This window comes from Microcaecilia unicolor, chromosome 2 (genome assembly GCF_901765095.1).
Source record: "Microcaecilia unicolor chromosome 2, aMicUni1.1, whole genome shotgun sequence".
NCBI classification, from domain to species: domain Eukaryota; kingdom Metazoa; phylum Chordata; class Amphibia; order Gymnophiona; family Siphonopidae; genus Microcaecilia; species Microcaecilia unicolor.
Window position 1 is genome coordinate 215173333 of NC_044032.1, and position 27943 is coordinate 215201275.

The 27943-nt window shown below is 45.4% G+C and overlaps 1 protein-coding gene across 10 annotated transcripts in view; it reads left to right on the forward strand.

Moving 5' to 3' along the window:
* The window catches only part of TLE1 (TLE family member 1, transcriptional corepressor), a 309424-nt gene that overhangs the window by 252706 nt on the left and 28775 nt on the right, over window positions 1–27943 (forward strand). For all 10 annotated transcript variants that reach the window (XM_030193704.1, XM_030193708.1, XM_030193702.1 and 7 more), the window contains 2 exons: window positions 9316–9565; window positions 14947–15194. In XM_030193704.1, coding sequence (XP_030049564.1) covers window positions 9316–9565; window positions 14947–15194 — 498 coding nt within the window. The remainder of the gene's footprint in view (window positions 1–9315; window positions 9566–14946; window positions 15195–27943) is intronic.

Genomic DNA, 27943 nt, shown 5'->3' on the forward strand with positions numbered 1-27943 from the left:
GCTTGATGAGCTGGTAATTGTTAAAGTCCTGTTCAGATTTTCTCTTCTCTGGTGCTGCTTGCTGCATAGTAGCTACCAATCACATACCACCTTTACTTCTTTACGTTGCACTGTAAATAGATCCTATGCGCTTCACCATCCAATATCAAACATCCAAAAATATTAATGTTAACAATAGCTAGTGTGGAACGAAAAAATTACAATGAACACAAATTAACCATGACCCGATGTAGACAAAGACAAGATTCACAAACATATTGTCAGGGTATATTTTCTTTAATTTTCCATCAATGGGAACTATTCTAAACATAGCTTGGTTACAATGGTGATTTATATATTACCTGAACATGTACTGTAGTATTCAGGACCACCATTCCCCTTCATTTGCCGGAAAACTATTTTAACATAATTTAATAACATTGAAGGGAGAATATTTATTGTGCCCTGTTATCATAGAAACATGACGACAGAAAAAGGCCATATGACCCATCCAGTCTGTCCATCCCCTAATTATTCCTGTTCCTAAGCGATCCCACATGCTTATCCCACATGCTTATCCCATGCCTTTTTTAAATTCTGGAACAGTCCTCGACTCCACAACCTCCACCGGGAGGCCATTCTACGCCTCCCCCACCCTTTCTGTGAAATAGTACTTCCTTAGATTACTCCTAAGCCTATTCCCTCTTAACTTTGTCATATGCCCCCTCATTACAGAGCTCTCCTTCATTTGAAAAAGGCTCTCTTCCTGTACATAAATGCCCTTGAGATATTTAAACGTCTCTATCATGTCTCCCCTCTTCCTCCTCCTCTCTTCCAGCGTATACATGTTGAGGTTCATAAGCCTGTCCCTATAATTTTTGCATTCAAGACTGCTTACTAATTTTGTAGCCTCCCTCTGGACCGACTCCATCCTATTTATATCTTTCCGTAGGCACGGTCTCCAGAACTGCACGCATACTCCAAATGGGGCCTCACTAGAGACTTACACAACGGCACTATCACCTCCTTTTTCCTGCTGGTCATGCCTCTCTTTATGCACCCTAGCATCCTTCTGGCTTTGGCCATCGCTTTTTCTACCTGTTTGGAAGCTTTAAGGTCATCCCTTGTTGCACTTCCATGAGTCCCGCAGTACGAACGCCTGTACTAGTATCAGAATATAATATATTTTTTCATGGCTGTTGTCTCCTGTTTTGATTGAGGCTGCCAAGTGACAAAACAGCTAATGACTGCTGTTGGCTTGTAAGACCACAATTGACAGCAAATAGCAACTAGAAAAATGCAAAAGAGAAAAAGGCAGGCACTCCTTAAATCCTTAGTGTTGTGTAAGTAGAGTTTGGCTTACTCTTCTTGTCGGTCACATTCCAATTTGAAGTTCTTTTCATCCCATTTAGATTGTAGTTGATTATATCATTAAATAATCATGACTCTGGTATTTCTGGCCTCCACTGAATTTCAGCTGGTGGCCTGCAGGTGAAGGGCTTTGTGTCCTTGTTTCAATTCCTTGAACTGTTGAGTTTGCTGTACTGTTTTCTTTTTGATGGCATCTGTTTTCTTACATGCTTTACCTGAGAGTGTAAATTCATGGTACCATGGTGAGCAGAGACAGCATGCTAGGCTAAAGCAAATCTGGGTAGTCTCTACTTTTTTTTTTTTTTTGTATTGTCCCTGGTGAATATTGTTAACTTTTAAGGTCTATATGTTTACATGCTATTGTACTACTTTCCTGCAATTCCTGATTCGGGTATACAGTGTTGCCTGGTCACCTGATTAAGTAAGGGAAGAGTGTTAGTACAATCAAAGCAAATTTTGTTGAACTGTGCTCAACTGAACAGATTTTATTCTGAGGGTTGTTTTGTTGACAGAAAATTTCCACAGTATCTGTAACAGACATACATTTACTCATGAGCAATGTGACTTATCTTCATTTTGCATTCTTGAGGGAAAATATATTTATTTTTGTAGATGCAAATTTGCTATGAGGTGCCATGCATACTCCTTATTCCCCTTGTTAAATATTTTTTCTTGGCTCAGTGTCATTTCTGCTGCTTTTCCAGGGGATGATCAGAGGAATATCCACCTGCTAATTGTCCTTTGACCTCGACGCACCGTCTGGTCTCATTAATAATGCTTATTTCTGCTGGAAAATAAGCTGCCTCATAGGACAGAGTCTTGTTTTCCAATTTACTTCAGTTGCAAGAGTTCCCCAGAGGGGTCCTTTTGCTTTCCATTGCTTCATCTTCTGTTGTAAACCTAGAATGTACATCTCCTTATTCTCCTGTGCCCTTGATTTTATTCCTCAGTCTACAAAATCTGGTTGGCGGATTTAGTCTAATTCTGTTCACAGCCATACTGAGAGCAACCTACAACCAGTGCAGCCCCTTGGATGCATTTATTTGGTATATTGCTGTTGATGCCTGGGGTGCTGAAAATGTACTGGTCCTGTCAATGGATTTGTGTTCTTCCTCTGATAAATCCTAGTGCTTTTGTGTGTGTGTGAGTGTGGGGGGGTCTTCTATAATGCTCAGGCTGTCTTACCTGTTTTTCCTTGTCCTCTCCACCCTCTCCCTTGCGCTAAATCTTCTGTTGAGCTTTGAACATCAGCCACAGATAAGAGGAGCTGCTTTGGCTAACATCATCTTTTTGCGGACACCAGCAAATACCATTTTTTTTTTAGTTGATTTAGGATCTTTGTCATTTGCCAGTGCTCTCTTGACAACTGCTTTTTGTTTTTGTTTCATAGTTCCTTAGCAAGTGATGACCCACCTAGTCTGTTCAGTAAGGAAGGTAGGGCTGTACCTGCTGCTCCATGCAGATTACCCCCTTCTATGATTCAGTTTCCCAGATTCCTATCAGCTCTGTAATTAAACATTGATATTTTCTTATAGCCCTGTTCATTAATTCATATTTAATTTTCAGCATCGGTCTTGAATAAGTCTTACTCATAAAATCCTAGAAAATTAGTACGTGAAATTCCACAGAGCAAGCAAAGTTTCCACACAGCTATAGATTAAAGCTTAAAAACTGATAAATGATACATTGATAGAATTGTTTTTTCCCCAGATGCATCACTTAAAACATGGGGCACTAGCAAGCCATAGACTACAGTGGCCACTCACTTTTATTTATCTTGCCCTAATGACTGTGAAATTGCAAATACCATCACAAGTAGGGCTAAAGCTAAAAGGGAAATGACAACAAGCTAAAAAGCTTATATATCAATCACTTATCTGAAATTCAAACTGGTGAATGCTAGATCTCAGACAGCTAACACATACTGGAGGAAATTCCAGGAGACCTACAACTTGTAGGAAAGGTGTCGGGGTGGGGATGTTTTTCATTATTCACCAGTCTTTTTGAAAGCATCCCTGGGAAATCAGCTCACTCTCTATCCCTTGACATGCACCCCTCAAAAAATATATATATTTTTAGCGCTTGCACATTTGGCAGTTACCACAGGATGCCTGAGCGCACTCTGTGGTATGCTATTTTAAGATGAATTAGGTGCACACTAGCACATAAGTATTGCCATACTGGGGCAGACTGAAGGTCCATCAAGCCCAGCATCCTGTTTCTAACAGTGACCAATCCAGGTTACAAGTACCTGGCAAGATCCCAAAACAGTACAATACTTTTTATGCTGCTTATCCCAGAAATAAGCAGTAGATTTTGTCATGTCCACTTTAATAATGGCTTATGGACTTTTAGGAAGCTTTCCAAACCTTTTTTTAAACTTTGCTAAGCTAACTGCTTTTACCACATTCTCTGGCAACAAATTCCAGAGTTTAATTACACGTTGAGTGAAGAAATATTTTCTCCAATTCATTTTAAATTTATTAGAATCATTGCGTGCCCTCTAGTCTTAGTATTTTTGGAAAGAGTAAACAAGTGACTCACGTCTACCCGTTCCACTGCACTCATTATTTTATAGACCTCTATCATATCTCCCCTCAGCCGTCTTTACCAGTTTAGTAAAAGGACTCCAAAAAGACGTGAGCTTAATCCTAGTACTGCTGCTAATGGTATTTGCTAAGCTGTTAAATTTGTACGAGGCCATTTGTGTGTGGATGTTGGGGGTGGGAGGTGATGTGACTTGACCAAGGTAACCAGGAGCATTAGCTGGATTTGAACTCTGGCCTCTCTGATTATGTATGTTATTTTGTAATCTGCCTAGACTTTCAGATAATGTGGGATATAAATTTTCAGATCAATGTTCAAAGTCATTTAACCACCAAGAAATGGCTTCTGGCTGGTTAAATTGCTTGTTTGGAGCTAACTGGTTAATGCAACTGAAAATGTCCGGTTCATGCCTATGTCAAAACCAGATATTTTGGATGCGTTCTGTGGGTGGAGTCAGCTCTTGTTAATGTTCAGCACTTAACCAGCTAGACTGCATAAATAAGACCGCATAAAAGTCAGGCCTATTTTTATGCGTTGCTCCATGGTCGTTTAAGTGCTAAATATTGTATTTAACCAGTTTTGTTTTTGCTGGCTCCACAAACCTGAAAACTCAATGTTGAAGTCTGGATATGGCCCAGCATTGAATTTCCAGGCATAACGCTGATGGTGGTCAGCGAAACGCATGCAAACAAGGGCACTTAAAGCCCACAGAATCCAGCATGAAAAAACATTTTAGATTGACATCGAGCACGGTGGGAGATTCAGCACTAGACACACAGAACCTGCATCGGCATCAGCATTGACATCGGGTGCACCGATGCAACATCGAGTGTTTCCGATGTTGGACTTGGAACAGTGACCGCATAAGAAATCTACGTCCTCGGCAGTGCCACTTGCATCAAGGGACCTGCAGCATAAAAAAGCTAAGAAGCAATGCCATCATTCTTCCTCCATGCACATTGCCAACACATCCTCTGCATTGACATCTTTGATGCACAGGAAGCATCCATGCTGCAGTGACTTCTCTTCTTCTCTACAACCTGTTTCTCACCAAGAACCTTTGAGGTTGAGACCTCCTATGCCTGTACAGACCATAACTCAGGCTTCTCAGCCTACTCTACAGGAGGAAATCTGGGCTATGTTCAGAGGAGCTTTCAGAGCTACTGCATATGCAGTCTATTAAGGCTTAAAGGGTGGCTGCACCAGCCTCAGCCCAATCCAATGATACATCGGCAAGACAATCATGGGAGAGGTCATGCACATCAGCTCAACGTTGCCATCAGGGGCACCATGAACCCGATAAACACATGTCAGCATCAGCAGAGGAGTTCTCTCCAGCATCGGAGACTCATCTGCCTCAACACTCTTCTAGAGCATTAGACTCTTTTGGCAGGAGAACATTTCAAACCTCTATGCTAACCAACCACATATTAGACTATCAACTTTGTTCCAGAAATTACTTGGTCTCTAATACAGAGTACTCTCTCCTTTGCAGACTTTATTCCTACTGAAAAAGTTGATTATTTCCTCAAACTTCACAGATACTATTAAAACTTTATCCAGGTCACAATCTTCTACTGTCTCTTCTAGTAAATTTGCAGGGGGGTTTCGACACTCTAATTACTATGCTTCTAAACATAGTTATACTCCTATCCCTCCTCCACCTCACAGGACTATGCCCCAATGCTCACATCTACAGCAGCAGCGGAGACAGAAGTCACAACCCCTTCTCAATCTAAGCAACCCAGTTTCTGACTCCTTCCTAGAGAGCATTGTCACCAGTGGTCTGTGTCAAGCAGCCTACTAGCAGGAGGCCAGCTGATCCTCTTTCAACAGAGTTGGCTGCTCATACATATCATCCATGGTTATGCTCTGCATTGGAGGAAAAAAGTCCTGACCATCCACCAAGCGAGTCTTGTTTCAACTCCCTCCAAAGGATAGTACTTTGAGAATAGCTCTCTGCCCTCCTCCGGCAAAATGAAGTAGAACCAGTTCCTCCGCCAGAGGGGGTTGAGGGTTTTACTCCAGGTATTTTCTCATACCAAAAAAAGATGAGGGGGGGGGGGTGGAGTACAACCAATTCTCGATCTGTGAGATTTAAACAAATTTCTCCTCAAAGAAAAAATGTGCATGGTTTCCTTGGGATCACTTCTCTCAATGATCCAATTCAGTGACTGGTTTTGCTCTCTAGATGTGAAAGAGCCATACACTCCATTACTTATTCTCCCTGCACACAAGAAGGTCCTGCGCTTCTGCTGTGGAACTCTATTAATACAAGGTCTTGCTATTTGGCTTGGTTTTGGCTCCTCGAGTCTTCACAAAATGCCTGATAGTAGTAGCTGTAGCTGCAACACTCCACAGGTGGAGCATACACGTCTTCCCCTACCTCAACAACTGGTTAATCAAGGCAGCCTCCTGGATGGCGGTACAGACCTCAATTCTGTCCATCATATGTCTCCTAGACCTCCCCAGTTTTTTGATGAATGTCCCCAAATCACATTGTCAACCAGTTCAGTCCTTACAATTCATTGGTGCTTTCCTGGACACTGCTCAAGGTTGAGCCTTCCTCCCTCAACAGAGAGAAGACAATATAATGAATCTCTCCACTCACATTTCTAGTTCCACCCAAGTATCTGCTCATCAGATGCTCTGCCTACTCGGCCACATGGCATCAACAGTCCATGTAACACCATTGGCTTGGCTCCACTTCCAAATTCCTCAATGGACTCTTTCTTCATAGTGGTCTCAGGCCATGGGTTGCTCTCAGCCCGTATTTGAGTCACTCCACAGCTACGCCATTCTCTACAGTGGTGGATGGTATCCCATAATCTCACCCAGGTTCTTGCTTTCAGCCTCTTCTGCATCAAAAAATCCTCACCAAGGATGCCTACATGGTAGACTGGGGTGCTCATCTCAATGGTCTCCATACACAAGGTTCTTGGTCCCCACAGGAAAAATGATATCACATCAATCTCCTGGAATTGCGACTATTCTGGAATGCACTGAACACTTTCCAAGACCACATCCGCAATCAGATAATTCTGTTTTTCATGGACAGCCAGGTTGTGATGTGTTCTTACCTCCATTGTTGACAAGCAATCCAGATTTGGACTTGGGCAGCTTCTCGAAACATCTGTATGAGAACTGTTATCTAGCCAACAAACAGAATACTGTTGCAGACTAGTTGAGCAGAGTCCTTCAGCCTCACGAATGGTCCCTCAGCATGCCTTTAGGTCATTGAATATTCCAGCAGTGGGGGACCCCAATGATAGACCTGTTCACTTCTCCCCAGAATTGTTCCAGAATCAGTGCTCCCAACCGTGAAGCCCCAGACACTTTCCTGCTCCACTGAGGAACGGATCTTCTATAAGCCTTTCCCCCACTGCCTTTCATTAGAAAAACTCTTCTCAAACTACATAGAGACCAAGGGACCATGATTCTAATTGCTCTCTATTGGCCATGTAAGATATGGCTCCCTCTTCTCCTAGAATTATCGTCCAAGAAACCATTGAGGCTAGATCCCTTTCCAACCCCAATAACAAAGAACAAGGGGTCCTTCCTCCATCAAGACCCTCACTCTGTAACCCTGATGACTTGGTTTTTGATGACATAGATTTAAATTCTTTAAAACTTCCTGATGAAGTCGTTTGAATACTAGTAGCCTCTAGGAATCCACCTATACAGAAATGTTAGTTTCAAGTGGAAAAGATTTTCCCTGTGATGTACAGCCATGCTTGACCCTACTAGGTGCTCTCTCTGTACCCTTATGGTGTACCTCCTCCATCTTTCTGATTCTGGCCTCAAAACTAACTCAAAGTACACTTCAGTGCCATTAGTGCTTTTCACTCTAGAGGTGATAATACGCCAGTTTCAGTTAATCCCTTGATAGTTAGGTTTGGTATGAAATAAATCTTTCATGAATCTATTAGACCACCTCTGGTGGCATGGGATCTCAGTGTCATCCTCACACTTCTCATGAATCCTCCTTTTGAACCACTTCATTCCTGTTCTTTGAAGTTCCTCACGTATAAAGTATTGTTTTTAACAGCAACTCTGCCAGAAGAGTCAGTGAATTTCAAGCCCTTGTGGCTGGCTGGCTGACCTACCTTACACTAGGTTCTACCATGTCAGGGTTGTTCTCCAAACCCACCCCATATTCCTCCCTAAAGTGGTATTGGAGTTTCATCTCAACCAGTCCATTGTGCTTCCTGTCTTATTCCTTAAGCCACACTCTCATCCTGGAAAAGCAGCACTGCATACCTTGTACTGCAAGCATGCTTGAGCGTATTATCTGAAGCATAGAAAACACCAGCTTTTTGTTTCATTCGACCCTAACAGATTAGAAATTCACATCACCAAACATACTATCTCTACTTGGCTGGCTGACTATTTCTCCTACACATATGCTCAGGTTGGGCTTGACCCTTCATGACCGTGACACCACTCACAGTGTAAGAGCTATGGCGGCTTCAGTAGCCCATTTCTGCTCTTCTTCCATTGAAGAAATTTGCAAGACACAACGTGGTTCTCACACATTGACTGCTCACTACAATCTAAAGCAGCTTTCTAGACGGGATAGCCAGCTTGGACAAAGCAATCCTGCAAAATCGTTTTACTACTTACAAGTCAACTCCGCCCTCCCGCCCTTTTTTCCACAAGGCTCACTTTCTCCTAAGTTGCCAGGTTCATTATTATATTGTGAGCCTTGCAGCTAGTGAGTACTACATGTGAGAATATAATGCCTGCTTATTAGAGAAAGCAAAGTTGCTTACGTTTAGCAGGTGTTCTCTGAGGACAGCAGGCATATATTCTCACATCCTTCCCACCTCCCCTTGGAGTTGTCTTCTTAGCTTTAGTATTGTTCTGCTGGCCCCGCGCATGCGTAGTGGGGACACTGCTTCAAAGTTTTAAAGTGACAGTGCACTATGACAGTGTCTGCATTGGGCTCTGTGGATGATGTCACTCACATGTGAGAATATATGGTTGCTGTCCTCAGAGAACACCTGCTATTGGTAAGTAACTGCTTTGTGGCCCCTTCAATGAGGCCTGTGCTTGGTCCGGAATCAGCTGTCCTAGAGGAAAAGTGGGAGAAAAAATTAGCATATTCATAGGCAGTTAATCAAAAGCATTCTTTAAAAAAAAAAAGAAGTCTTGAGTGTAGCCTTAAATTTGGCCATAGAAGTTTTAAGTGGAGAAAAGGGGGGAATAGCTATAGCACATGATGGTCTAAAAAAAGAGGTATGTAAACTTGGGTTTGAAATGGATGTGGTTGTCTGAGATTTTTCTCACATTTTATTTTTCCTTCATACAGCTGTTTGAATTAGAATTCAAGGCTAATGTTTTTTTTTCTTTCTGACAAATCTTGTTTTCTTTGTCACAACTTTTGATTTTTCTTTTTTCTCTTTCCTATTACTACAGAGCCTACTCATTTCATGTAACCGCAGATGGTCAGATGCAGCCTGTACCTTTCCCTCCTGATGCCCTGATTGGACCAGGAATCCCTCGACATGCACGCCAGATAAACACCCTTAATCACGGTGAAGTAGTATGCGCTGTTACTATCAGCAACCCCACGAAGTACGTGTACACTGGTGGGAAGGGATGTGTCAAGGTCTGGGATATAAGCCAACCTGGCAACAAGAACCCCGTCTCTCAGCTGGACTGCTTGGTAAGTGTACAGGAACTTTTGTACAGGGGTAATGTCTCCTGTGATACTCAATAAGGATGTTGCTGTTCAGGCCCAGGATTTATTCATATTTCAAAAACAAGGAAACGGCAGCAAGTTCTGTTTCCTGATCTAGGTATTTGACTACACACACACATTTTGCCATTGCATATCTGGTTGACAGCATATTCATACCTTATATTAGAATTTATGAAATGTTTTCAGTTGAAATGTTTTCAATGTGGGAATAGTTTTGTCTCTTCAGAGAGGCTAGGGGTCAGAGCTTTGGCAAGCAAAAGCATTAAGAACCAATAGCATAGCCAGGAATGTTCAACGGGGGGGGGGGGGGGGGAGGGGTGCGTCTCTAGCTGGGTCAGAGTTATTGCACAATTCCTAATCATTAGGCTGTCTCACTCACCAAACTATTATTGAAATGTTAAATACAATACCAACATAAACCGTATAAGTATTGCAAACAAAACAAGATTGATAAATATAATACCAACTTATAAAGGATATGCAACCATCAAAGTAAACTGACTAAACCAAAAGGGTTAATAGCGAAATGATTACAGATAATTCATTTAAACTGACCCAACAGAGTGGACACCCTGGATGGAGTAGACAATATGAGAAGTGCTATAAATAAATTAGAAGAATGGTCTAACATTTGTCAGTTAAAATTGAATGCAAAGACGTGTAGAGTGATGCACATTGGGTGTGGAAACCCAAGAGCTCTATTTGCAAGTGGGTGAGAGCCTGATGAGCACAGACCAACAGAAGCTAATTAGATTTGATCATTTGCCTATCTAAATCTGAGTTTAAGGCGAGGTACAAATTTAGGTACAGTTGGTAGATCCCTGCCTGGCTCAGAGAGCATACTAAGTTTTTGAGAGGTTGCCAAATGGCCACCAGGCTTCAGCTCTGCTACCCTTTAGTTTGTTGTTGAGTTACCAAACATTAGTAACAGCTGTACCTAATGATTAAAGCAGCAGGCTGAGAACCAGGGAAGCCAGGTTCAAATTCTACTGCCACTCCTTGAGATCATGGACAAGTGACCTAACTCTCTATTGCCTCAGGTACAAAACTGAGATTGTGAGCCCTCCAGGGGTAGGAAAATACCTAGTGTACTTGAATGTAACTTGTCTTGAGCTACTACTGAGAAAGGTGTGATTTAAATCCAAAATCCAGTACCAGGCATACTGTAAAGTAATACAAACTAATACAAATGCCACTCAGGACCTACAGAGTGATTCTACCATGCCATAATAACAGTGACTTCCATGAGTCACATAACAAGATCCTACCTAGGAAATACTATGGTGCACACTAAAACCAATACACCTAAGGGAAAATTGAACAAGCCAAATTGTTATAGATTCTCACCCAGAATACATTAAGTAACCACAAACTAAAAATAGAAATATGCAGACAAAAATTAAACAGAACCCCCAAGAAGCCACACTCTGTATACAGTGAACACCAGAGAAACAAGTGAGACATGTTCCCCTGTAGTGTGTAAAATATAAAGGTAGCAGGCGTAAATGTCAAAAACTGACATATTCCAATCACTACATTACAAGTTAGCAAATACAAATAAAGCAAAAAGTGGAAAATAGGATGATACCCATATCATTTTATTGGGCTAACTTTAAACATTTTTCAGTTTGCTTTCAAAGGCCAAAACCTCTTTTCTCAGGTCAGGACAATACACTGCTGTTATGGTATCCTGTCCTGACCTGAGAAAGGAGGTTTTGGTCTCTGACATTTAGTCAAAAATGTATTTAAATTAGTCCAATAAAAAGTTATCACCTTATTTACATTTTCTATTTATATTTATTAATCTTCATTAATATGGCTACCACACTACTTTATCCTAAACTAAAATTCTTTTTTCTAACTTTGTTTGGCATTTTACTTTTTCTAATGGTTTGGTCCCAGTGCCTGGTTTCTGCTTTCCTCCATATTCTTACAACTCTCTTGCCAGGATTTCCTTTCCAGTTGTTACTTTTCTCTCTCCTCCTTTTCCTTTCAGCTTGCTTCAATTTATTTCTCTGCATCTCTGTCCAAATTTAATTCATTCTTACTATCTAGTCTTCAATTTCCCTCAATTTTACTATGTCTACCTGCAGCTTTCCATCCTTTTTCCTCACCATGGCTCCCCGATTTCCACTTTTACAAACTCCGCCCTCTATATCTCCACCTCTTCTACTTTCACAAACTCCACCCCCTCTCTCTCCACCCCTTCCATCCAGCATCTGCCCTCTCTCTCTCCTCCTCGTCCATCCAGCATCTGCCCTCTTTTTTTCCACCTCGTCCATCCAGCATCTGCCCCCTTTCTCTCCACCTCTTCTATCCAGCATCTGCCCTCTTTCTATCCACCTCATCCATCCAGCATCTGCCCTCTTTCTCTCCACCCCATCCATCCATCATCTTCCCTCTCACTCTCTCTCTCCACCACTTCTATCCAGCATCTGTCCTCTCTCTCTCTCTCTCTCTTTTCACCCCTTCCATCCAGCAGCTGACCTCTCTCTGCTGTCTCTTCTCACCACCTTCTCCACTCGGACAACCCAGCCACTGCTGCTGCTTCTCCTCCAAATGAGCAGCAGCAGAGGCAAAGCAGCATTTATCACTCTTGTGGGACCACAGACTCTATTCATGCTGGCACTGCCCCGGAGCAAGAAGGTTATGTCAGAGGGACAGGACCAGCAATTGCATGTATAGAATCTGCAGCCCCACGAAAGTGATGGATGCTATTTTGCTGCTGGTCATTTTAAAAAAGAAGCAGCAAAGATGAGAGAATGCTGCCTTTGCTGTGTGGCAGTCTCGAACTACTGTGCCAAAGCCTGAAAAGAGGTTCATGGCCATGCAGTATAGAGGGAACAGTGGACAGGGGATTCATATGCAACATATGCACCATGTATGGCTATGCTACTGTCAAGCACCCCTGTGATCCAAAATTGCTTTCCATTCTTAGCAAGGATTGTGTTTACAAAGAAGGTGGTTAAATACTGTTGGTTGACAGTTATGAAAAGTAGTCTGGCCTTGGCATGTCTGTGAAGAGTGTTCGTTAGAGGTTCCTCATCTTAATTATAGCAAGGTTTATATAGTTTGCTATTCTTAACCCTTTTGAACCACACTATTTCCTAGTGCCATGGCTGTTTTGAACTATCTCATGTAGTACTGTGTTGCAGCTTTAATTTGAGTGCCTGGGTTTATCAGATTTTCTCTTTGCTTGCAGGGAACTGCTCTCTTTTTTTTTTTTTTTTTTTTTTACCAAAATGGTAACCTTTTTCTGTTGCCCAACTTTTCTTTTTTTAAATGCTAAACTCCTTTCTGTTTAGAATAAAATAAAATACAATGCTGAATCAAAACTTAGAAGAAACAAGTCCGCACAACTTTCTCAAAATCCCAGTAAAGGGTATCTCTTCCAGCCTTGACTATAAGGCATTGACTGAGTTAAAGACCCTAGAGAGTTATGCACAGGTGTCCACATTTTATGAGATGTGTACAAACGTCCTTTTCTTTCTGCTTCCAGAATCTGTTGTTCTAGTATGTTTGGATAAGCAATTGGCATCTCCAGTTTCTCACACCAAATCTTCTTAAGAACTTGGTTGCATGAGCTAAAGTTCATTGCCAGGAGAAAATAATGAGCTCCATAATTAAGGAACATCACTAAAATTTTGTTGCGGAAGTGATTGTTGCTTTCGTTTCTGCTCTTTCAAATTTCAATCACATAACAGGTGCTTTTTGACTCTTAAAATTTTAAAAGGCAAGGTCCAGAGCAATGTGAAACTTATTTTGTAGGTGCACATTGGATTAACATAGTCAGCAAAGTCTGCCCCTTTTCCACTTCAGCATCCATTCAGAGCAGACATGAGGATGATTTGAACCAGAATTTACCATTTAAGTGTTTCATGTAATGTTCCTGGCTGCATTTGAATGATTGTATTTAACTGTGTACTGACAAAGAAATTGTGGATCATAATCCCACAAATGTCTCAAGGATGTAGCCACATCATACCATTCATCCAGAACACAAGCTTTGCTGGTGCTCCACAAAATTGGCAAAACCAAATAAATGTATTGTGGCATACATCATAAGGCATAGTGTAATTAAGAGCATAGAAGTCCTAGCCTAGGCAGTGTACCGCACTATGCATTTTTGGATTGTCACTGGTACTGTGATCAGAAGTGCATTCTTAATATGAACTAGTGCACTTGGAGGGGGGGAGCAATTCTATAAAGAGGTGCCTCCAATTAGGTGCCCAGATGGTACACAGTAGGAGCCTATTCTATAAAAGAACTTTGGTCCAATAAAAAATGTTTCTTCTCATATTTGGCTCTGCCTGGTTGCTCCATCTGTGGCCTATTTCACTTTTTTTGTACCACAAGTGGTTTGTGTTGCTGCTTCCCTCCAAAATGCACAGAATAACAACTGAGGTAGGAAGGAAGCTCCAGAGGACAGGAGCTGCTTGAAAACTGTCCCTCCATAGCTTGACTGCACTCTCAGAATAACAATGACAGCTCATTTTGAGAACTATTCCTTTGGTGTTGGCAGACACATGAAGGGTATTCATGCAGAAAAATGGCTTATTTCAGAAGAGTTTAAGTGGATATTGTCCCACTGAGAGTGAAAATCAATGGTCAGGTTTTCTAAATGTGGTCACAAAAGTTGTTTTTGTCTCCTCTCCCATTCCTTGTCCATGCTTCATTACTCATTTCCCCTTCAGCCATCCCCCTCCCTTTTCTATGTATGCCAAAGAATAGAGGTTGCATCGCCTGTCAACTGTCAGAACCAGAAACAGTGGGAATACATCGGGGCCATCTGTTTACTTCTAACCAGGACTACACTTTAACCAGTTTATCCTATCCGTGAACTGTTCAATCCCTTGTTGGGATCTTCTGAGCACTCCCTTTCTACTGCTAAGGTACATTTGCACTGCAGCTGCAGCACTGGCAGTGAAATTGAAAGACGTCTTGTTGGCACCGAATAGTGCAAATGAATCTTAGCAGATGAAAAAGGAATATCAGTATTTGCCAGAGAGCAGCTAGGTGGGGAGGAGGGGACAGTCAGGGTGATGGTGGGAGAGAAAAAATAGGCAGGTGTGTACCCTGATTGCCCTTATGGCAACCAAATAATCCATTGATGGGGATGCCACTGGAATTGTACTGTCCTGTGATCGGCAATGAATACTGAGGATATGTGATGTGTGTTAAAAATGCAGTTTTGTATGTCCGATATGATTGTTTTTGTATGGACCTTTGATGGTCCATCACTAATTTTTACGGCAATTTAACTACGGGGATTTGTGTTCCTATATTCTTGTACGTATACTTTTTCATTAAATAGCATAGGGCTTTTCTTTTGTTTTCCTGCACAGAACAGAGATAATTACATTCGTTCTTGTAAATTGTTGCCTGATGGGTACACCCTGATTGTTGGCGGGGAAGCAAGCACGCTATCCATTTGGGACCTGGCAGCTCAGACTCCACGCATAAAGGCAGAGTTGACGTCCTCCGCTCCCGCCTGTTACGCTTTGGCGATCAGCCCCGACTCCAAAGTCTGCTTCTCCTGCTGTAGTGATGGCAACATTGCTGTGTGGGATTTACATAACCAGACGCTAGTCAGGTAAATTCATAACATTACATTTCTCAGAACAAACTTTACTGTTTAAGTTAAGCGTTTAATCTGCTCTTCTGAAACTATATGTTGGTCTCCCTGATATGAAGCTTGGAATCAAATTTAGATCATACTGACTTTAGTTGAATACTTTTGATGTGCTCACTCTTTTACAATAATAAAGGATCAGTACAAGCTTCTAGATGTTATGTTGGCAACTCAGTACCATAAATAACATATTGCAATTAATACAATAGAGAAGATGAAGTAGGCAGTGCTGTAGGACATCCCACCGTATTGAAGCGTTGTGGAACAGCCAGGGATACCTAAAGGAAACAACACTCTGACAGACTTTAGCCAGGGAGGGCATCTGGACTGGTCTGGTATGATTAAAAGAAAGGTATCAGGTAAGAACATAATTTTTCCTTCCTTGTCATCTATACCAGACCAGTCCAGACTAATGGGATGTAGCAAAGCAGTTTCCCAAACCGGGGGGGGGGGGGGGGGGGGGGGGGGGGGGGGGAAGAAATGAAGAATGCAGAAGGTTGAAAAATCAACATAGTTATACACACAGCAAACAACTGTTCAGCAGAAAAGGATTCGAATATCCGAACCACCAGGCTACCAAAATTGAACAGAGTTAGACACTAGAAAAGGAACTGAAGCCGTAGGACATAAAACAAACATCCTGAGCAAAAGAAAAATTATGTACCCCTGTCCCGAGAGTAGCAAAAGAAGCAGCAAAATATACTCATGCCAAAGGACCCCCCTTGGAAAGAAGGCAACAGTCGTATCCGAGAAACAAGGAGAAGAGCTGTCTCTCCTAGACCAGGATTCACTTCTGCGAACCCTGGCAGGACTAACTCCCAAACCTGCCGGTCTGCCTTGAGTCCAAGATGGTTGGATGAAGCGACCCTAACAAGTACTAGGAGTACGCAACCCCAAAGAGTGCACCACACTTCTAGAAGAAAGGAAGCAAGGCCCAGGAACCACCCAGACCCGTGCCTAGTGAGAGAATCAAACTCCACAGAACAAGAAGAGACTCCAGTCGAGAGAACCAACTAACTGGAGTGCTAGTATCTTCAGGAGAACCAGGAAGAAAAGGGCAACAGCATACCAGGGTACAACCGTAGAAAGAGACCAGCTCACTATGGACTTAGGGATGAAAGAACAGAGCCATGAGACCAAAAGGAGACTAAAAGAAAGAGTCGAGAGCCACACTGTGGAGAAAAGACCCCCAAGGTGCCAAGTAGCCACAAAAGGAGCAGAGACAAATTCAAACTCCAGCAATGGAGAAGCCAAGGTGCCAAGTAGCCACAAAAGGAGCAGAGACAAATTCAAACTCCTGCAATGGAGAAGCTTCTCACCAGCCACCAAGAGGCTGCGGCAAGAAAAGGTGCCACAGGAATGGTAGCTATCAGGAGACAAGACAGCCTTGTCTAGCAATCTAAACTGCGGTATACCACAGTTGCCGAGAAGTTACTGTATCCAACCCGCAGAAAAGAGCTGGGGTTGACCGACAAGGTGAAACAGTGCCCAACAGGCAAAGGTGAACATATGCTCTACAGTCAGAGACTGAACTGTGCTCAAGGGATAGAAACGAAGCTGCGCTCATCAGGCAGAGTAGGATCCGTGCTCAATGAGAACAAATGGATTTGCACTCAAAGCACAGAAACTGAGCCACACACCATGGGCAGAGAAAGAGTTGCACACCTCTGACAAAGATAGAAATGCGCTGAACAAGCAGAGAAAAAGCTGAGAGTAACAGACAGAGGATGAGCAGTGCCCCACTGAAAGAGCTGGATGTTAGAGGTACCTGCAGAACTGAAGCTGCGGTAGCGATGGAACTGTGTATAAAACGCAGACAAGGAGCTGCTTTCCACAGCTGTGCCATAGACACTGGCAAGAAACTGTGCTCCACATGCCGTCAAGGAGCTATGCTTCCTACGCAGACATGAAGCTGTGTAGCACCTGCTGTTACAGAGGTGTGCTCCACATACCACCCTGGAACTTTGCCCAATTTGCAGAGAAGAATTGTGCTAAACACACAGAGGTGGAGCTGCGTTCCATACGCAAAGAGAGAGCTTCATGCCACACAGAGACAAGGAGCTGCGTTCCACAGGCAGACACAGAGCCATGTTCTACACACAGACACAGGACTGTGCCCCACACTGAGACCTGCAGAGAAAGAACTACACTCAACATGTGACAATGGAGCTGTGTTCAACATGCAGAGATGAAAGGTTGCAGAATAAGCAGCGAAGGAACTTCACTCAACATGCCATGATAGAGATGTCCTCAACATACAGCGATGGAGCTAAAGCCAACCTGGAACTGTGGAACTGTGCCCAATATGCAGCGATGGAGCCGTGCCCAACATGGAACAGTGCAACTGCATGGAATAATGAAGTTGTGCTCAACATGCAGCGATGGAGCCGCGCTCAACGTGCAGCGATGGAGCTGTGCTCAACAAGCAAAATGCATAGATGGAGCCCCGGGGAACTGCCAGAGAAGAAGGTGCTGCCAAGAGGCCAACAGGAAAGGAGCACAACTTGTTGAAATGCAGACCTGGCGCTGCACTAACCTGGCTCAGAGGGGCTAAAACTACAAGAAGAGAAAGCCCCGTGCCCCAAGAGACACTCTCGGCCCCCAAGTGGTCTCTGAGCCACAATGACCGCCATCCTAGGCAACTGATACGGAGCAGCAGTCAACGTAGAGAAAGAACTCCCGCCAAGACGGAGGTAAGCATCACAGAGCTGGAATCCTCAGACCATAGGGAGCAAATTGCAGCCGTAAGGCAGTGAGGAAGAAACAACTCTCATCAGGCCAGGAACAAAGAGGATGCTGGCCACTAATACCAAACTGAGGAAAAACCAGCTAAGGGAGAGTCAAACTCCAGACCTTAAACAGAACCACTTCCCTGCAGAAAAGTAGGGAAAAGTGCAGAATGAAGAGGTGATAATCCAGATGCACAGCAATAGATGTGCCCCTTACAGAAAAAGGAAGGAGTGCCAAATGTGCCAGGAGACAGGCACCTGAAACTAGAAATGGCAAAATCCGCCTGTGCCAGGCTAAAACTCCCGCCCGAAAGCAAGAGAAGCAAGGAAGAGCTATGGCAAACTAGTCTTAAAAAGGCACATTCCCATAAGGAGACACTGAACTGAGTCCAAGCAAAAGACTGGCAAGAATGGCGCACCCGAGGGTACTCAGAAGAGGGATTTGAGCTAGCAGTTGCACACCAAGGGCAACTCGGACCCCCGCCAGAAGGAAAGTACCCTGCAGACAAACCAGAGCAGACAGGAGGGATCCATGGGGACGAGAGAACCAGAACCTCCCTAAGGAAGGGGGGAAAAACTACTGCTAAAACAAGAATCAAATAGCAGGGGCGTCTCAAGCAAGATGCCTGAAGCAGCAGTGACCGGACAGTCTGTAGTTTCGTGATCTAGACACGAGCCATGCCCCACAAAAAAAAAATCTAAGCAACTGGTACCAGCTCGGAAGGGTCCAAGATCAGAATCAGACGCTGGCCAGCGAAATTCAAAGAAACTTTGCAAGCGGCCCCCTAGACTACATTGCCAAAGGCGGGAAAATAAATCAGGTAATGGGCAAGAGAAAGAAGGAAAAACAGAGTTTCTTCTTCTTCCTTTTTTTTTTTTTTAAACAACCTTCTTCACTAATGACAGGAATAAATAAAGGTTTACCTCAGAGGCAGAAAAGGAGGGGACAACAAAGTTTCCTTTTTTTTAAATTTTTTTTAAATTTTTTTTAAATAACCTTCACTAGTGACAGGAATAAATAAAGGCTTACCTCAGAGGCAGAAATTCAGATATAACTACCACCACAGAAGAGAAGAACCCCACAGTGGAGACAAGTTACTCCTTGCCAGAATCAACCATCACCCTGCTAGAAAGACAGCCAGGGGAGATAGGGGAGGGGAGGGAACCAGGGTCACTGGATATCACCCTAGCTGGCAGATGAGGAACTCAGGACCACTGAGTATCATCTAAAACTAGCCCCAACATGGCTACCAGCACACCCCTGGCTCCACTGTCACCAGAAGAGTCTGGGACAGGAGCTACCAGCCAGCAATCCAGAGCAGCTTCACGATCCGTCCACCATCCGCTAGGAGACAGAGACAGAGCCTTAAGGCTGCACGATACCCTTAAGGGGTGGTTTACTTGAAACTATTTTCTCTGTCTCCTTCCACTGGTAGATGGGTACAACCCATTAATCTGGACTAGTCTGGTATAGATGACAAGGAACTATGAAATCATGAATGGAATGGAATGGGTAGATGTGAATTTCTTATTTTACTCTTTCCATAAATACAATGACTATGACGCACACAATGAAAGTTACTAAGAAGTAACATTTAAAACAAACAGGAGAAAATATTTCTTCATGTAATTAAGCTCTGGAATTTGTTAAGAGAGAATTTGGTAAAAGCGGTTAGTGTAGCAGGGTTTAAAAATGGTTTGGACAAATTCCTAAAAGAAAACTCTATAAACTATTATTGAGGTGGACTCGGGAAAATTCACTGCTTATACCTGAGATAAGCAGCATAAAATCTGTTTTACTCTTGGGATCTTACCAGTTCTTGTGATCTGAATTGGCCACTGTTGAAACAAGATACTAGGCTTGATGGGCCTTCGGTCTGTCCCACTATGGCGATACTTATGGACTTATATACCCTGCCAGTTTACTCTCATAAATTGCTTTGAAAATTGCTATATTGCTGAAACTCGGCTTCTATAAGCTAGACGTCCTTTTGATTTATAGAGGGACATAATTGAACGAAAACGCCTATCTCCATGGGCGTTTATCTCCAAGAACGGGTCCGTGAAGGGGCGGACCGAACCGTATTTTGGGAAAAAATAGACGCCCATGTTTTATTCAACAATGTGTGAGCTGGGCGTTTTTGTTTTTCAGCGATAATGGAAAATGAAAGCGCCCAGCTCAAAAACGAATAAATCCAAGGCATTTGTTCGTGGGAGGGGCCAGGATTCGTAGTGCACTGGTCCCCCTCACATGCCAGGACATCAACCGGTTACCCTAGGGGGCACTTTTACAAAACCAAACAAAAAGGTAAAAGAGCTCCCAGGTGCATAGCACCCTTCCCTTGAGTGTTGAGCCCAGGGGCGTATCTGCGTGGGGCCTCAGGGGCCTGGGCCCCCGCAGATTTTGCCCTGGACCCCCCTACCGCCATCAACTCTCCCCCGCTGCCGTTCTTACTTTTGCTGGCGGGGGACCCCAACCCCCGCCAGCCGAGGTGTGCTTCCACCTGCCGCTGCCGTAAAAACATCTTCTTCAGCCGGCGGGGGACCCCAAACCCCCGCCAGCCGCCCCGCGGTGTTTGAAATTCATCTTCGGCCTCCGTGGCCGTGCTGCTGTGATAGGCGCTGTTGAAATCCACTTCGGAGTCTGACGTCGTTGTACGTTGTACGTGCTGCGACGTCAGACTCCGAAGTGGATTTCAACAGCGCCTATCACAGCAGCACGGCCACGGAGGCCGAAGATGAATTTCAAACACCGCGGGGCGGCTGGCGGGGGTTTGGGGTCCCCCGCCGGCTGAAGAAGATGTTTTTACGGCAGCGGCAGGTGGAAGCACACCTCGGCTGGCGGGGGTTGGGGTCCCCCGCCAGCAAAAGTAAGAACGGCAGCGGGGGAGGGTTGGCGGCGGGAGGGGGGTGGAGAGAGTCACATTGGTGGCGGTGGGGGCTCGGCGGTGGGGGGGGGCGGCGGCGGGGGGGGGCTAAAATGTGCCCCCTCCCTCTGGCTCTGGCCCCCCTACCGCCGGAGTCCAGATACGCCCCTGGTTGAGCCCCCCCAAATCCCCCTCAAAACCCACTGCCCACAAGTCTACACCATTACTATAGCCCTAAGGGGTGAAGGGGGGCACCTACATGTGGGTACAGTGGGTTTGGGGGGGTTGGACGACTAATAAGCATTAAGCAGCACAATTGTAACAGGTAGGGGGGATGGGCCTGGGTCCACCTGCCTGAAGTCCACTGCACCCCCTAACAACTGCTCCAGTGACCTGCATACTGCTGTCAGGGAGCTGGGTATGACATTTGAGGGTGAAAATAAAAAGTTGAGAAACTTCATTTTTTGTGGTGGGAGGGGGTTAGTGACCACTGGGGGAGTCAGGGGAGGTCATCCCCGATTCCCTCCAGTGGTCATCTGGTCATTTAGGGCACTTTTGGGGGCCTTATTCGTGAAAAAACAGGGTCCAGGAAAAGTGTCCTAAATTCTAGCTAAAAACGCATACTTTTTTCCCATTATCGGTGAAATGCGCCCATCTCTGTTCGGCAGATAACCACGCCCCAGTTCCGCCTTCGCCACACCTCTGACACGCCCCCATCAACTTTGTCCGCATCCGCGACGGATTGCAGTTGAAAACGTCCAAAAATCGGCTTTCGATTATACCGCTTTATTCGTTTTTGTGAGATAAACGTCCATCTCCCGATTTAGGTCGGAACTTGGGCGTTTTTCTCATTCGATTATAAGCAGGATAGTGTCCTAGAAAATGTAAAATATTTAGTATTTGACTTTGCAGTTTGTATGTTCATTCAGAATTTCCTAAATCTAGTGATACTGTAGAATCTGAATATTCATGCGGTTTTGATTTTAACAGGTTCCATCATAGAGGAGAAAAATCAATCCATCAGATCAGGGTTTTTATTCATGACCTTGTTACATGTGAATTTATTTAAGGGGCCTTTTAATAATGTGGACTAAGCAGTTAGCATGTAAATTGTTGCACAATAATTGTTAGTGCATGGTCACAGTACCTGTTACCACACTGGCATGGCATTCTGTGCTAATTCATGCACTAAGGGCTAGAGTCTATAAATGGTGCTTAAAAAATCGGCACCAAACAACACCTGTTTAAATGGTATTCTATAAGCCATGCCCAAAGTTCGGCACCATTATAAAATACATGCTTCATCAGAGAGTCACACATAAATTTAGGCATGGCCATATGCACCAACGAAAACATGGTGCAAATGCCTGTGCCTAAATTTATGCACGGAGCACCATTATTCTGTAATTATGTGTGTAACTCAAAACCATGCCTCTGTTCCATCCCGAAATTCCCCATGACCTCCCATTTCCACTCCTAACTTTTACGCATGTTGGTTCCAATTAAATCTAATTAGTGCCAATAATTGCTTGTTAGCCAATTAACACTAATTGGCTCATTATTTTGCTAAATTCTGCATGCATATCGTGAATATGCCTAAATTTGTGCACACAATTTTTGGCGACCTTTATAGAATCAAGGGGTAACTGTAGCCTGTTATGGTGAGAGGAATGGGCTTGAATTGCATATTTTAATTATTGCACTGTACTTTCTGCACTATCAGTGTTGCAGTTAGTGCAGAAGCACTTAATTCCCAACTAGATTTCAAGGGAAAAGTGCATTTGCCCTATTGGTATACTTGCCATATGGTAAATAATTTTTCTGTATGGTAACTGGGAGGATGGTGGGAATGCACCCAGCAGTTAGTTCACAAGCACCTATTTACCATGCACTAATTTGGTACTTACTGCACAATAAGTTGAGAAATTTACCACTTTTCAGTAAAAGGGCCCCATAGTTTAGGAGAACTTTTTCCACTATCTTCAGCTCTCATACAAAATAAATTTTGCTGTTACAAAGATGTAGCATATGTGTGAATTCTTGGAGGTTCTAAAAGATAGTCACTTAAAAAACAAAACAAAAAACGTTTGCTATGACTCAGCCCTTTTTACCTCAGGTAAAGACTTTTTACTACAAAAGATGACTGCACAGCAGAACAATTTTCATTAAAACAGAAAGGTAAACAGCCTGAATATTAATTGCTTTGTATAGGTAGATCAGTGGTTCATAACCCAGTCCTTGGGATACACCCAGCCAAGTCTGGCTTTCAAGATATCCATTATGATTATGCATGCACTGCCTCCATTGTTTGAAAATCTCTCTCATGCATTTTCATTGTGGGTATTCTGAGAACTTGACTGGGTGGGAGTGTCCTGAGGACTAGGTTGAGAACCCCTGGCTTTGGTAAATATAAACAGTTCTTCTAGAAATATTTAAAAAGTGTAAACATTAAGACCAATAAAGGAATATAGATTACCTGCTTCAGCAATTTTAGATTTAAAAACAATCATTTCTAAGGCCTTGTTTATGTTTGTAAGGGCCCTGCAATTTCACCAGTTTAAGCATTACCTCTAAGCCCCAACAATAAATGAAAACATTTGAATTTGCATTTTTTTTAATATCTAAAATTCTGCAGACAAAGAAGTAGATTGAGCATCAGCAATTTATATATATTTTTTGGAGGGGGGGGGGGGGGCTGGGGAAGGAACATTGTTATTTCTTGTTTTGCAGAAAGAGTATCATTTTTCTACTAATGAAGTTCATGGATTAGTAGGCTGCATATAAACTTAGTGGGTCTGTACTTGACCTTGGCTTATTAAAAACTGTAGCCTGAATTGGGTGAACCACTGTACTTGGCAACATTAATGCCTCTTTTTGTGATCAGGAATTTTTTTTAGTAAATTGAAAATTGCTATTGAAGGACATATTCTAATGAAGCCTACGTCTGTCTCCAACTTAGTGTTTTTGGTCAAGTTTACCTGAATGCTAATCCTTAAATTAAACTTAAGTTCAATGCAGATCACAAACAAAGGACACAATTTAAAACATAATTAAAACAATGTGTAAAACCTATTCTCCGAGGACAAGCAGGCTGCTTGTTCTCACGACTGGGTTGACGTCCATGGCAGCCCCCACCAACCGGAACAAAACTTTGCGGGCGGTCCCGCATGCAGGGCACGCCCACCGCGCATGCGCAGCCGTCTTCTCGCTCGTGCACGACCGTTCCCGCTCAGTCTTTTCTTTTCCGCGCTGGAGAGAGCCGTGTTCGTCTCTCTCTCTCTTTCTGTCAGACCCGGAAACCGGATCGCGCGTTTGCTGCGAGATTTTCTTCGTTGTTTTTCTTCGTTGCTTTTCTCTGTTTTATTTTGTTTAAAAAAAAAAACGAGAAAACTTTGTTTTTCCCTCGTACTTTTAGCAGGGGCGTCTCGTTGCGGCCTTGTGGCCGCGCAGTCGATTTATTTTTCGAGGTGTGAATTTTACCGCCACCATCGACGACTTTGACTTCGCCGATGCGATTTTTCCGTCGATGTCCTCGAAGGTCCCGAGTGGATTTAAGAAGTGTGGTCGGTGCGGCCGGCATATCTCGCAGACCGACACTCACACTTGGTGCCTCCAGTGCCTCGGGCCGGAGCACGATACCAAGACATGCACCTTGTGTCTCGGTTTACAGAAACGGACACAGGTGGCGAGGCAAGTTCTACGGGACTGTCTTTTTGGAACTTGCGCCGGCCCCTCGACATCGACTTCGATGGCATCGGTGTCGACGGCCGGATCTTCGGTACCGGTACCGATGTCCACGAAAACGGTGTCGACGGCACCGACCCCAGGAGCACAGGTCCCATTGGCCCGCCGGTCTTCCGGAGACGGCAGGGGTGAGCGGCCGCGTGGGCAATCGGCCCCGGTCACTCCCTCTTCCCAGGGCCCTCGGGACCAAACCCTGTCGGACCCGATCCCTCGAAGCCGAGGGGGATCTACCTCCTCCTCTTCGGTACCGCCGAGCGCCGATGACGGGCACCGGAAAAAGACAAAAAAGCACCGTCATCGGTCGCCCACGGCGCATGTGTCTACCTGCTCCAGAGATGATTTGATGCCGAGGAAGCGGCAGCGCCGGGAGGAGCGGTCCCCCTCTGTGGTAGAGGTATCATTACGTCAGGGCACCAGCACTTCGGTGCCGTCTCCTGGACCCGAACAGCTTCCGGCACCGACACCTCTACCGGCCCCCTCGCCTTTCCCGACAGCGGGCCTGGACGAGTGCCTCCGAGCCATCCTTCCGGGGATCCTGGAAGGGCTGATGCGCCAGACTGTGGAGGCGCCGGCGTGCTCTAGCCCGGTGCCGAGGCCTTCGACGCCGACGCCACTTGTGGCGCCGGTCTCGACCGCCACACAGGTGGAGTCGACGTCGATGGAGGGAGCTTCATCCCCGCCGGCGCGTGAGTCCACCGCTCGACGACGCCACCGAGGACTCGGTGCCTTGAAGTCGAGCCGGGCCCGGTTGAGGTCTGAGCTACAGGAGCTCATGTCCGACACCGAGGAAGAGGCCTCGTGGGGGGAGGAGGAGGACCCCAGATATTTCTCCTCAGAGGAGTCTGTGGGCCTTCCCTCCGACCCCACTCCTTCACCAGAGAGGAAGCTTTCACCACCTGAGAGCCTCTCCTTTGCCTCCTTTGTCAGGGACATGTCTATTTGCATTCCCTTCCCCGTGGTCTCTGTGGATGAGCCGAGGGCCGAGATGCTCGAGGTCCTCGACTATCCATCTCCACCTAGAGAGTCCTCCACGGTACCGTTGCACAATGTCCTCAAAGAGACACTGCTTCGGAACTGGTTGAGACCTTTATCTAATCCCACCATCCCCAAGAAAGCGGAGTCCCAATACAGAATCCACTCTGACCCAGAGTTAATGCGGCCTCAATTGCCTCATGACTCGGCGGTCGTGGACTCTGCTCTCAAGAGGGCACGGAGTTCGAGGGATACCGCCTCGGCGCCCCCGGGGCGGGAGTCTCGCACTCTGGACTCGTTTGGGAGGAAGGCCTACCAATCTTCAATGCTCGAGACCCGCATCCAGTCCTACCAGCTCTACACGAGCATACACATGCGGAATAATGTGAAGCAACTGGCAGACCTGGTTGACAAGCTCCCCCGGAGCAGTCCAGGCCTTTTTAGGAGGTGGTCAGGCAGCTGAAGGCGTGCAGAAAGTTCCTGTCCAGGGGTATATATGACACCTGTGATGTGGCATCTCGTGCTGCGGCCCAAGGTATAGTGATGCGCAGGCTCTCATGGCTGCGTGCCTCTGACCTGGACAACCGCACCCAGCAGCGGCTGGCCGATGTCCCTTGCCGGGGGGATAATATTTTTGGTGAGAAGGTCGAGCAGTTGGTGGACCAACTGCATCAGCGAGAAACCGCCCTCGACAAGCTCTCCCACCGGGCGCCTTCAGCATCCACCTCAGCAGGTGGACGTTTTTCCCGGGCCAGGCAAGCTGCACCCTACGCCTACAACAAGCGTAGGTACACCCAGCCGGCCCGAAGGCCTCCTCAGGCACAGGGACAGTCCCAGCGCGCTCGTTCTCGTCAACAGCATGCGCCTAAGCAGCCCCCGGCGCCTCCACAGCAAAAACCGGGGACGGGTTTTTGACTGGATCCATGGGAACATAGCCGCCATCAAAGTGTCCGTGCCGGACGATCTGCCAGTCGGGGGGAGGTTAAAACTTTTTCACCAAAGGTGGCCTCTAATAACCTCCGACCAGTGGGTTCTCCAAATAGTGCGGTGCGGATACGCCCTGAATTTGGCCTCCCCTCCACCAAATTGTCTCTGGGAGCCCAATCCTTCAGCTCCCAGCACAAGCAGGTACTTGCAGAGGAACTCTTCGCCCTTCTCGGCGCCAATGCGGTCGAGCCCGTGCCACCCGGGCAGGAAGGGCAGGGATTCTATTCCAGGTACTTCCTTGTGGAAAAGAAAACAGGGGGGATGCGCCCCATCCTAGACCTGAGAGGCCTGAACAGATATCTGGTCAAAGAGAAGTTCAGGATGCTTTCCTTGAGCACCCTTCTGCCAATGATTCAGAAAAACGATTGGCTATGTTCCCTGGATTTAAAGGACGCATACACTCACATCCCGATACTGCCAGCTCACAGACAGTATCTCAGATTCCGCCTGGGGACACAGCACTTTCAGTATTGTGTGCTGCCCTTTGGGCTCGCCTCTGCCCCACGGGTGTTCACGAAGTGTCTCGTGGTGGTCACGGCGTATCTACGCAAGCTGGGAGTGCACGTGTTCCCATATCTCGACGATTGGCTGATCAAGAACACCTCGGAGGCAGGAGCTGTCCGGTCCATGCAGTGCACTATTCACCTCCTGGAGCTGCTGGGGTTTGTGATAAATTACCCAAAGTCCCATCTCCAGCCAGTCCAATCTCTGGAATTCATAGGAGCTCTGCTGAATTCTCAGACGGCTCAGGCCTTTCTTCCCCAAGCGAGGGCCCACAACCTCCTGTCCCTCACTTCCCAGACCAGAGCGTCTCAGCAGGTCACAGCTCGGCAGATGTTGAGACTCCTAGGTCATATGGCCTCCACAGTTCATGTGACTCCCATGGCTCGTCTTCACATGAGATCTGCTCAATGGACCCTAGCTTCCCAGTGGTGCCAGGCCACCGGGAATCTAGAAGATGTCATCCGCCTCTCCATCAGTTGCTGCACTTCACTGCACTGGTGGACCATTCGGACCAATTTGACCCTGGGACGCCCATTCCAAATTCCACAGCCCACGAAAGTGCTAACGACGGATGCATCTCGCCTGGGGTGGGGAGCTCATGTCGATGGGCTTCACACCCAGGGACTGTGGTCCCTCCAGGAAAAAGATCTTCAGATCAACCTCCTGGAGCTCCGAGCGGTCTGGAACGCACTGAAGGCTTTCAGAGATCGGCTGTCCTGTCAAATTATCCAAATTTGGACAGACAATCAGGTTGCAATGTATTACATCAACAAGCAGGGGGGCACTGGATCTCGCCCCCTGTGTCAGGAAGCCGTCGGGATGTGGCGTTGGGCCTGCCAGTTTGGCATGCTTCTCCAAGCCACATACCTGGCAGGTGTAAACAACAGTCTGGCCGACAGACTGAGCA